Genomic DNA, 12080 nt, shown 5'->3' on the forward strand with positions numbered 1-12080 from the left:
CATCTTCCGCTTCTTTCCCAGGTTCATTAGCAGGGAACTGGATTGGAAGTTGAGCATCCTGAACTCTAACTGGTGCCCATATGGGATGCTAGTACTGCAGGCTGGGGCTTTAACCTGTTGTGCCACAGTGCCTGCCCCTCTCACCTTTATTTTCTTGTTGAAGTTTTTATTTTCCAGAATAAAAAGAAAACATTGGGGAACCTTCCCTTCTAGTTAAATAGAAACATATCCTACACAGATGTTGCAGAAAACATTAATCATGATTGTATTATTTTACTTTTGCTTGGAATAAACTAAATTATTTGATAGTGGATTATTGATTAATAGATATGAGACACAGAGAAGTAGTATTTAGAAATGGGTACAAGAATACCATATGCATTGGAAGATGAACAGTTCAAGTAACATTTATTGAAGACCGTATCATCATCATTGCATGTTGGATGTATGTTGATACATTTAAAATGCTTATGGCCCCTGTTTTTTTCTTCTATTATTTATTGCTGCTACCTTTTCTATAAGTATTTTAATGACACATGTTTTATGATTATGAATATTCATAGCAAGGTAATTGCTCTATTTAGGTTTCTAACATGGTCCTAAAATTCCTTCACATTCTCGTTGTGAGGCGTCTTTGACTCCTTCCTATGAATCTTAGCTCTTGGATAGCTGGATTGTAGAATACAGCAGAAATAGCAATGTTACAGTTTCTGGTCCCTAGCCTTAACAAACCAAAAATGGTCATTTTCAGTTCCTAGAGACACTTAGCCCAGCCACCATGACACAAAGAAATAGAAATATCTCATAGAAAAGCTCTCATTGAGAAAAACCAAGGTTTCCATCCCACGTACAGCTGAGCTTCCATCCAATAGTCAGCACCACCAAATGGCAAATAACAAATAGACCATCTTCAAAGTGGTTCTGGCTCCAGCTGACCTCCCTAAGCCAATGCCATGTGCAAACAGACAGGATCTTCTTAATCAGTTGAGTTCAAATTATGGGCTCAGGTGTAAAATAAGAAGATAAGACACTATTTTGGGGAGTAGTTTGTTATGAAGAAGTAGATAACTGGTGTAGTTTTAAATTTAATTCTGGACAATTTACTTTGAGGCAGTATTTGCATACAGGAAAAGTCACAGGAAATGCATGTGTTTTCTGTTAAGAGTATGGACATTTGAGAACCAGATAGTCAGCTATTGTTTATGGGAAAATAACAAATCACAGATAGAAATGTAGCTGGTTTATATCAATGTCAAGATATCAAAAATATCATACCTTCTATAATCTGACACTAATTTAAGCAGATCTTCAGTTGAAATCTTGCTACTTTCTTGTCTATACAATGGTGAAAATCTTGAGTCTCTGTCCACATTTCCTTGATTGTCTTTAAATATTGTTCTAGAAGAAAATAGTTGTTATTTAGGTTGATATTTGAGTACTGTTGATGGAGTTGTGCTTTTGGGATAACTGAGCTAATAAATTTCCCATTGAGAATAGAAGAAACTCTAGTGACTTATAAGATAAAAGATAAAAAAGTCTTATATGGAAGTTTCATCTACACATTTTATTTTTGTTATCTTTAATTTCTTATATCCAACTCTGTATCCAAAGTGACAGTAGTCCATATTATGACTACATGACTACATTTTTTATGAGGTCTCCCATTTTTGATGACTTACATCAAAATTTTGGAGTGTGAGGGGAGTGGAGAGGAACATAAACACATAGTATTCTTTTTAGTTGTTTCCTCAAGATGCCCTAAACCTGGGCAAGACAGGCTCATTTCAGTTTGAGCAGCACCGTTTGGATTTATAAGTAGTGCTATTGGAATGAGGTAGTGCTTGTGAAAATATAGGATTAGACTACTTTTCAAATGTTTTCATGGGGCTAAATGTGCCTGTGTTCTAACTTTTAGGACTGCTATAAAGGTAAAGTAGGGGATACCTGAGTTGGATTTTTATATTAAATAAGGAGAAGATTATGAATTCTAGCCATTTATTTACTTGCTTGATCTATTTCATTAAATTAGAACAATATAGGTTTATAAATATATGTTGCTTTTCTTAAAAAGTAGTATGATAGTCCTGGTTAATACTTGCTTCACGTACATGCTTAGATGTCAGTTTTTTCTTCCTCATACTTTGTCACACAATGTACTGGTCAAAGAAAAATTAGACCCACATATAATTTATTTTTCTTCCATTTTAGATGCAAAAGTTTCATTTCTTCTAATTTAATGCTATTCACTAATATATTTTATCACTCATTAAATTAATCAAAATTTTAATATTCACACTGAAATGATCATTTAGGAGGATATCAGATAATAATAATTTAATATAAAATAATATAGAAAATGGGAATTTATCAGAATGATATTTTTAGACTCCTTCAACCCATCTCTTAATTTTTCTGTTATAAAATGATTGAGGGAAAATAAAATGATCCTTTGTCAAATAATGCTGCAGAATCAGAATGAAAACATTTAATCTGAAAATGACTTTTATGTAAATATTATACTGGGATTTAGTTTAAGCACATGAAATGTTGAGACCAATATGATGGATTTCTCAACTTGAGAAGAAATTAAACTGGCCTCGTGCAATGGTTTTTCTTTAAATTAAGCAGTGAATGACAAAATACATTGATAAATGTGAATTGCATAATCATTTTTGCCTTTGTCCACAGCTCTCTCATGGGAATTGTTCACCACTTTGGATGCTTATCATAAAGAGAACCAAGAGCACAGCACCACTGGAAGAGCTTTGCTCACAGTGGCATACAACCTGTTGTTGCTGCCAACGCGCACTATCTGGCAAGAGAATGAAGAACTGACTCATTTACACAGATGGATTCAGGATGGCTGGGGCATAGTGCCTAGTTTCAATTGCTACAGTTGAGCAATGATTAGAGTATTGTGGGGTCTCAAAGACATGCCGCTTGGGGTACATTGAAGCACTGTGGTGTTTAGTCTGAAAGGAAAGAAACTTAAAGCTCCCTGATTGCTTCCAAGCACAAGCAGCATGAATAATTGTGATGAACAGAAAAAATGAGACACACTTCTGTGGTTATGAACCATAACGTCAAAAAGTGGTTGTGTGATAATTTAAGAATACTTTTGAATGATTATTTCATCATTAGAGCTCAACAAGGTCAGAAAGAAACACCATGGAACTGTGCTTGGGTCTTTGTCACTGAAACGATACAAACAGAGATTGCACTATTGGACTGTGGTCAATTGCACTATGCACTCTACAGATATGCAGAAATGAGAATAGAATTTCTACTCTAGTCTTACTTCAATTTAAAGAAAATTCAGTGTTGCATGCTGGTCTATTTAGAACACCAAATGAGACACAGTAAAAAAAAAATGACAAAAGGATCTTGGCATGCATGTGGGCACATATGACTCTGGGGGTTACATGTGGGGAAAGAGCCCCACTTGCAGCATGGCATACTTGTAAGGGCCAACTTTCTCTGGAATCGGAGTGGAAAGCACTCTATGTGGACCCATGATTGTGTTCTATATACCTACTCCAAAGATAAGCTTTTTGCTACAAAATGGCACTTCAGTCAGTGCCAAATATGAGAATAGCACCTAATTAATTTCAAATAAAATGTTGTTCACAGAGATGAGCATCTGTTTGTATTGCATCATGTGGCATGATTAGGTCTGGGCAAAAATACGGTCAGAGACTAAATTCTATTCTTTGGATGATGGATGATTTTAAGTACCAAATGTTTTAGCATATATTCAAAGCTATACTGTAAGAAAAACTCCAATCTAGAAAATATATTTGATAGGAAAAGTAGCCATAGAAACCAAAATATCAGTAAGTATTGTAGGAGGGAAGCCACCTTACATTCAAATGACATTAGCATCAGCCAGTCTTCCTCTGATCTTGTTGACATTCTTCTGGGGGCAGTTTTCATATTGTGAAGTTAAAATTAAAGTCTTCCTTGGCTAGTTCTTACACTCTTTGGTGGTTAGATAACATGTAGTCTTTAGAGCTATCCTGCTAACCATTTATTTTTCTGTTTCCAGAAAATTTATATAAATGCAAATCATCCATTTATACACATCTATATGTCTTCTAACATTCAACCAAATCACCAACTGTGCATTTGTTTAGCATGAGTTTGTGTTTTTGTTGGCTAGAAACTTCGATGGTGTGTACCACCGTCAGCCTCCCTGGAAACATCATCTCTGTTTCTTGCAGCATATTTTCCTAGGCAACTTCACAGTAGGGTTGGTATTTTTCTAACTCCTTGGAGTCTTTCAATAATAAATAATTCTTTAATTATCCCCCTCCAGTTATTCTTCACTGTCCTAAATTTATCTGAAAAGGAAGCTTGTTTGTGATGAGTTTGATCCCTTTAGGAAAATTTTAATAATAATATTATAATAATGATTTCTAATAATAGCCCCATTTTATGGGGTATGTATCTGTACTTATTAATCCATGCAAAAGTAAATTATTCACTAGCTTTCATCTTTTGTAGATTTGACAAAATAGATGTAAAAGCAGACTATAAGTAACTTGCCAAAGTTCACTTGGTTAGTACGGCACAGAGTGAGCATTTGAACACAACTCTATCTAGCTCTAAAACGTTTGATTTATTTATTTTCATTTATTTAAAGGCAAGGGAAGAACAAGAGAGATGGAGATAGAGATAGGGATAGAGATAGAGATAGAGAGAATTTTCCACCTACTGATTTACTCCCCAAACACCTATAAGAGCCAGGACTGGGCCAGGCTGAAGTTGGGATATTGGAACTCAGTTAAGGTCTCCCACATGAGTGGTAGGAACCTAAGTATTTGAGACAGCACCTGCCATCTCTCAGGAAGCATATTAACTGGAAGCTGGAATAGAGAATGGAGCTCAGACTTGAATCCAGACTCTCATATTTGGGGTGTGGGTATCCCAAGCAGTGTCTGAATACCTGCACCAAATGGTTTCCCCTGAAATGCCTGCTTCTAAAATCTTGGAACAATGTTGGAACCTTAAAGTGCAATGTGTTCACTGTTATAATTTTGCAACATTGAAATATTTTATTTTTTTCCAAGAGATATCTTGCTTTACATGTCCCAGCAGACTTTCTAGGGGAAACTGAGAATACTTGAACGTATGAAAATATTGATTAGCAAATAACTAATTTCCCTTCCCTTGAATCTTATGAGTAAGAAAAACTGTTAAATTCATCATAAAGGTGTCCATATATCTCAAGAACATCTTTTTAATACATGATGCCTTGGTACTAGCTGTCAGGGAAGACAGAGAAAGAAGATAAAGCGGTACTAATGCTCCACCTTATGGCATATGCAATTGCGTCTGAGATGCACACACTCCTATGAGATAGGCATAGTCGGCTCCCTTTTACAGGTCTGGACCCCGAGACCTGGAGTAAAAACTTGCCCAAAGTCACACTACAAGATGGCCTGATTGGGACCATATTTGTCAGACCCTTGGCCCTGGTATCTTCCTTACTTGCCCTAGGGAGGCTTCAGGGCAAACTAATTCCTGGAGACTGAATGAGTCCATCTTGGTTCACTGTCAAGAAAACTTCCACATTTCTTCTTCCTGTACCTACTCATTCCCCAACTTTAATTAATTACCTCAAAACTAATTAATATTAATTAATATTGGTCAACTTACTATGATATACAGATCACTGACAATCAAAAAAAATAATAGGTCCTCTTTAACTTTGGGAACTTAAAGTTACTGGCATTTAGATAATATTGTCAACATACAAATGAATTCTGCATGGCTTACCTCATTTTGAATCTACAACTAACCTTTGTTTAGTTCAATGAATGCATTTGTACAACGCCAGGCTCTTCCTCCTTTAAGAAAGTCATACTCACGATGATGTAAGAGATTGAGGAGGAATATAGTAACTGATGCTTAATCATAACTGAAGGGCAATTTTTGTTCTATACACAGAGGTTATATGTTCAGGTAGATGGTTCTATCATCAGGGTTGAAAGAACTCGGCATCCCTATCAAAAACACACTAGACAGTGGTACATTTGACAGCATTACTCATAATCAAAATCACAGAGAATTTCACTGATCAATTTGATGGTTTCATTCGAACATTCATAGACAGACCTGTGCTCTATGCATAGATGAAAAGGGCATCCCTGAATTTTATGCACATCAGATTCTCAAGGCTGACATCATGTCAATGGTTCGTTAAACCAAATATACGCAATAAACAAGTTGTTATTTTGAGTATGTTCCTACCAAGAACACACAGCAGAGCTGATCATGCACGCACTGTACACATGTCATGGTCTTTTGCTGCGGTCTTTCTAAATATTTTTGTTAAATGTATGTCCCTGGGAGCTTAAGATGTTTATGAAGGTGACCACATTAGCATTCTTGTAAGTATGGGTACATTAAAAAGTGTGTCAAAACTGAGGCTTCCAAGACAGACAAAATACATATTTCCATCGTGTTGGTTCCAGTAGTCCACCTACCTCACGGCCCAAGCAAATGGCATTCGGTATTTTCCCAATTTGCTGCAGAACTGCCTGTTGGATTTTAGTAACTTTTGTGCGTACTAAGGAAAAAAAACAAATAAAAATATAGCACTTTAGAAACTGAACACCTAAAGTAACACTGAATGCTCAGGGAAACTGTTACTGGTCCACAGATTTTATACCTTAAAAAGAGCCAAATAATATTATCTGTGTTCAAACTATTACACAACATTTTTCTTTCTTTTTAATTTGTAAATTCCAAATGTAGAAAAGAATGTTGAATAGAAACTTTTTTTTTTTTTTGCTTAAAGCATTTTAACATCTTTAGTGGGAAGTCTTGTCAATTTACATTCATAATCAGTACTGTATCTCTTCTTATTTAAGTAATAGAAGTCAGCAGGCTTGTTCTGTAAAGGGATAAATAGTAAATAAACTAGATTTCACAGTCCATAACGTCTCTGTCATAAAGTCTCGACTCTTGCAGTAGCAAGAATGCAACCATAGAAATCCCTAAATGTATCTGACTTTGTTTAAATAAAACTTCATTTACAAAAGTAGGTGGCAGGCTAGACTTTGCTTCAACATTGTATTTTACCAAACCCTGAATTAAAGATTTTCCTAAATATGTTAAACTGCCCTAAATTTAGCATACTCAAATTCAACGCTTCTGACTTCCCCAATGTATTTTATTTGCGTGGAAAACATGGACCTTGTGTCTTTATAGTCCACCACATAGCAACATTTGATTACTAAAGATTATACGGTAGTAGAAATGAGAATGTAAAATCATTACCAATAGTTACATCATTCTAAACACTTACAGTACTACAGTGTGTTATACAACTATCTATCTTACTTTTCCAAATAGTTTAACATGAGGATTATTGTTGTCTTAGTAAACTTTACTCACTTGCGTTTACTCAGATTATTTCTAAGTTTTCACAGCTGTTAATGCCTTGGTTCTTATGGTTAAAAATTTATTCATATTTAAATATATTTCCACCAAAGATTCTCAGAAGTCAGAATTTGCTGTAATAAAAAGCAGTAAGTAAAAAATAGTGGCCAGTGTTACGGCCTAGTGGTTAAGGTTGCTGCCTGCGAAGCTGGCTTCCCATTTGAGTACCATTTCGAGACCCACATGCTCTGCTTCCCATCCAGCTCCCTGCTAATGGCCTGGGAAAAGCAGCAGGAGAGGGCCGAAATGCTTGGGTCCCTGACACCCATGCCGGAGACTTTGATGAAGTTCTTAGCCTCGGCCTGGCCAAGCCCTGTCCATTGTGGCCATGTGGGGAGTAAACCAGAGGATGGAAGATCTCTCTCTCTCTCCCTCTCACTAACTCTGCCTTTCAAATAAATATTTAAAAATAAGTAAAAATTATATACTTTAAATATCTTCTGGTATAAGTTCATTTCATTAATATAAGAATATATGAAGAGTTACATTTATTGAACTTGATAATTCAGTGGGGCAATGTGACTTTAGTCCTTTATTTTTATTTGACCACGTTTCTCAAAAGCGATTAAATTATTTATCAGAAAGATTCTGTGTTACCTTGTTGGAGTCTGCATTCTTAATATAGGGTTCAGCGCCACTTGCAATGTTTCCCATCAGGACTTTCTCAATTTTGGCCACCAGAACAATTTCAGAGTGTGGATTGCTTACGGAAAATATCGCCTAAATACAAAGAAGGCAGCTGGTTAGACTTTGAAGACGTTTATAAAAATGCCACTTTTTCAAAGAATAGCTGTAAGGGAAATACTTGGGCAATTGCCCATTGTGTGTGGTCTACTGGGAAGAACAATGGGATGGATTTTTCATCCTATCACAAGCACAAGTGAACACAGTGCAACCTGCTTTGGAAACTTCAGCCATTCCTCTGGAAATCCTTTGACATGAGGCTCCTCCGATTGTCTTGGAGTGACCGTGTCGATGTTGCCGTTTTCCAATGCCACAGGAGCCCCTGAGAGCATCTGCCTGACGGCAGCGTGGTTGAGATCCACATGGAAATCTGCAGAAATCTTCCTGTTGTCTCTGAGGTCATAAAGTGCCATGCTCACAAAAAAAGGCTCAATCTGCATGAAAAAGAAGGGATGCATGATTTCTAATATAAAATTTGCAAGAGCTCTTTCAGTACATATTTTCACAAGGCAATAGATAAGACAGCTGCAAAAAGCAAGACCCTCTTGATGCAGCGAGAAGCACCCAGAGTCCTTTCCTCCAGCGGATGCCTCAGAAATCAGGACTGCACCGCACTGCAGTTTTCATTCTAGTCCCTGCTAACTACTCTCCACAGGTTGCACTGAATGCATGGTTTGGCGTTAGAAATTCTTCTGACTTTTCCCACTACATGCAAAAAATACCTGCCACCTTGGTGTCTGGGAATCTATAAGAGAATCCTACAAGACTCTAGAACAGCCTGATAACTCTCAGTTCTTATCATAGTTGGATAGAATAACAAGAACAGCTAGCAAGTTTTGAGCTTTCACTTTTTTTTTTTTTTTTTTTTTTGCTAAGAATCTTGTTTAACACTTAATGGGTATCTCTTGTCTTTGAAATGTACCATATGTTTTCGGTGTATAACAGGAGTACTAGTTCAGTTCCAGTATTAATACTTGTCAGGTCCCTTACTATTAGAATGCTGCATGTACAACGAAATTCATTAAGTAATTTTTTTAGAGATAAAGCAATTTGAATCTAAAAGATTTATATGTTACCTATTTAATTCAGTTAGAAATATTTAGTAGTCTGCTAAGAGTTAAAAATATAAAAATTATTGGAAATTAATCCAGGTAGAAACTCAAAACACATTAAAAGTCAAAGTGAAAAAATCCTTATTATTTTTCCTGATTTGTTGCAATTTCATTTTCATTTCTGCTTAGTGAATATGAATAAATTACCTACTTTGAAAACCCATCAGCAATTAAAGCTCATTTGGTGATTCATTTATTTCTTCCAATCCATCTTTTCAACATAAATGTCAAATCTTACTTTTCATATAACTGGCTTTTCAATAAAGATTTGTTTAACAGGGAACATTCAATATCTAACAAATTAAGTCACAGGTTTCTCATGTTTCGAATTATGTACTCTTCTTAATAAAAATTCAGCAAAAATTTTAAATGTAGTTCTGAGAAACAGCACTATGCATTCAGATTTATGGAATCAGTTCCTATCTTCAAAGAACTATCAAACCATCAACCTGGATTTGATTTTCAATTTAATGACTAAAAAATTACAAGCTGTCAAGTATTGTTTCAGCATCATGAAAAAGTTCTTCCAGGGAGTCTCTGGAAGCTCATTCATTGGTAGGGGATGGTACGTCAGCATCTTGGAGAAATATTTCAATTAATTTAAAATATGCTCACTGAATTAAGAGCAACTGGTGTAAATACAATGACACAGTAAATAGGAAAATAATGTTTTAAAACATTGCCTTTAAATAAAGGCTTTTTTATTTACTATTCCTTATATTATTGCTTATAAGAAAAATGAAATTATTTTTAATACATAATTTCCCAATTTTTTAAAAAAATTGCATCAACTGTAGAATAAAATAAAAACAATGCACACTTAGAAAACATTCAAGGCCGGCGCCGTGGCTTAACAGGCTAATCCTCCGCCTTGCGGCGCCGGCACACTGGGTTCTAGTCCCAGTCGGGGTGCCGGATTCTATCCCGGTTGCCCCTCTTCCAGGCCAGCTCTCTGCTATGGCCCGGGAAGGCAGTGGAGGATGGCCCAAGTGCTTGGGCCCTATACCCGCATGGGAGACCAGGAGAAGCACCTGGCTCCTGGCTTCGGATCAGCGCGATGCGCTGGCTGCAGCGACCATTGGAGGGTGAACCAACGGCAAAAAGGAAGACCTTTCTCTCTGTCTCTCTCACTATCCACTCTGCCTGTCAAAAAAAAAAAAAACAAAAAAAAAATCAAAATAAACTCCACCTCTTGGCCTGGCAGAAATGAAAAAGAGCACAGGAAAATCAGTCTCTGAACTGGGGTCTGTACATGTCCAGAGAGACTGCCCCAAATGCAAACATTTATCTTTTGAATATGGGTCTAAACACAAAAGAATCCATGAGGAAGGAGTCATATCCCAGGCACTGGAAAGAATGGCCATTTGTCTTTGCTTTTTAGTTTCTAAGCCGAATTTTAAATGTAAGGATGGGTCAAACACATGCATCTTTATGTAATAAGGGGAGGGCACTGTGGCCCAGCTGGGTAAGCCACTGCCTGGGATGCTTGCATCCTGTATCACAGTGCTCCTCCCTTTCCAGTCTGCTCTGCTTCTGACTCAGCTCCCTGCCGATGCCCCCGGGATGCCCAAATTTTACTCTGACTTGTGAGACCTTACCTAATCATTTCATTACTGTTTCTCTGGCTTCACCCTTGCCTACCATTCCCCTCCTCCCTCCTTTCACTTTCTGGAGTTTCCCAAGACCTACTTGTCTTAAGGCATTAGCACTTCTTCTTTCTTCTGCCTAGAAAGTTCCTGCCTGCCCTTTCTATCCACCTCAGCCTTTGGGCTCAAATGTCACCTCCTCAGAGAGACCACCCACGACCATCCTGACAAAAGCGTGCTGTCCTCAGTTTCTCAGCATCCATCTCTCTGTGATTATGGCCTGTAACGAATTATGCACAGTGTGCAGTTATCTTGTTTGTTTTCTTGTTTACTCTGCCTTTTGCAAAGAGAAGTTTATCTCCAAGAGACCAGAAACTTTGCTTATTTAATACTGTTTTTTTTTTTTCAGTTTTTAGAATGTCTGGTTCACAGTAGACACAGTGAGAAAATATTTATTAGAGAATGAACATAACTGTAACTACTATCATTTTTACTTGTACTTAATGTACATTAAGCTTTAAAATATGAGGAAACATTTTTGGGGGACAAAATTCTTTTCAGTGACTCATTTCAATTTCAGCTAACTTATTCACAAAAATTTCATCTGCGATATTGAAAATATTAATATCTTGCATACTTAGTTTCTACAAATTTCAAAGCCATTGCCCAATATTTAGGTAACTAAACATTTAATGAATTCTTATTTTGAACTAAGCACTAAGTACTTTCCATATATGGTCTCATTTCATCTATACAATGACCACTTGAATGGTTTCTGTGATTATATCCATTTAAGGAGAGGAGCTGGAGGGTAAGTCACTTGCCCAGTTTGGCACAACTGTCAGTTGGAGACAGGCAATCAGATCCAAGAGCTTCATGGCTCATTTGATTGTCTTCTATAAAGCACACAGCAAGAATCTTATCCTGGTCCTACACAGGGTAGGAGGCTCAAAGAGAATCATGGAGGTGCCAGAGACAGGAGGTTGGTAGGTGTTAACAGTCTTGTGAAAAAGGCAGTCCTGGCTGGCAACGTGGCTTAGTGGGGTAAGCCACTGCCAGTGATGCCAACATCACATGTGGATGCTGGTTTGAGTCCCGGTTGCTCCACTTCCCATCCAGCTTTTTGCTACTACGCCTGGGAAGTCAGCTGAATATGGTCCATGTGCTTGGGTCCTTGTACCCACGTGGGAAACCTGGAAGAACCTCCTGTCTCCCAGCTTCAGACTGGCCCAGCCCTGGCTTCTGTGGCCAT

General features: G+C 37.1%; 1 protein-coding gene across 1 annotated transcript in view; it reads right to left on the minus strand.

Moving 5' to 3' along the window:
• DOCK10 (dedicator of cytokinesis 10) overlaps positions 1 to 12080 on the minus strand; it is a 185920-nt gene that overhangs the window by 90146 nt on the left and 83694 nt on the right. Inside the window, exons 12-15 of the mRNA XM_062197273.1 lie at positions 8343 to 8564; positions 8044 to 8166; positions 6489 to 6571; positions 1276 to 1398 (exon numbers count right to left, since the gene is read on the minus strand). Coding sequence (XP_062053257.1) covers positions 1276 to 1398; positions 6489 to 6571; positions 8044 to 8166; positions 8343 to 8564 — 551 coding nt within the window. The remainder of the gene's footprint in view (positions 1 to 1275; positions 1399 to 6488; positions 6572 to 8043; positions 8167 to 8342; positions 8565 to 12080) is intronic.

This window comes from Lepus europaeus, chromosome 1, assembly GCF_033115175.1.
Source record: "Lepus europaeus isolate LE1 chromosome 1, mLepTim1.pri, whole genome shotgun sequence".
NCBI classification, from domain to species: domain Eukaryota; kingdom Metazoa; phylum Chordata; class Mammalia; order Lagomorpha; family Leporidae; genus Lepus; species Lepus europaeus.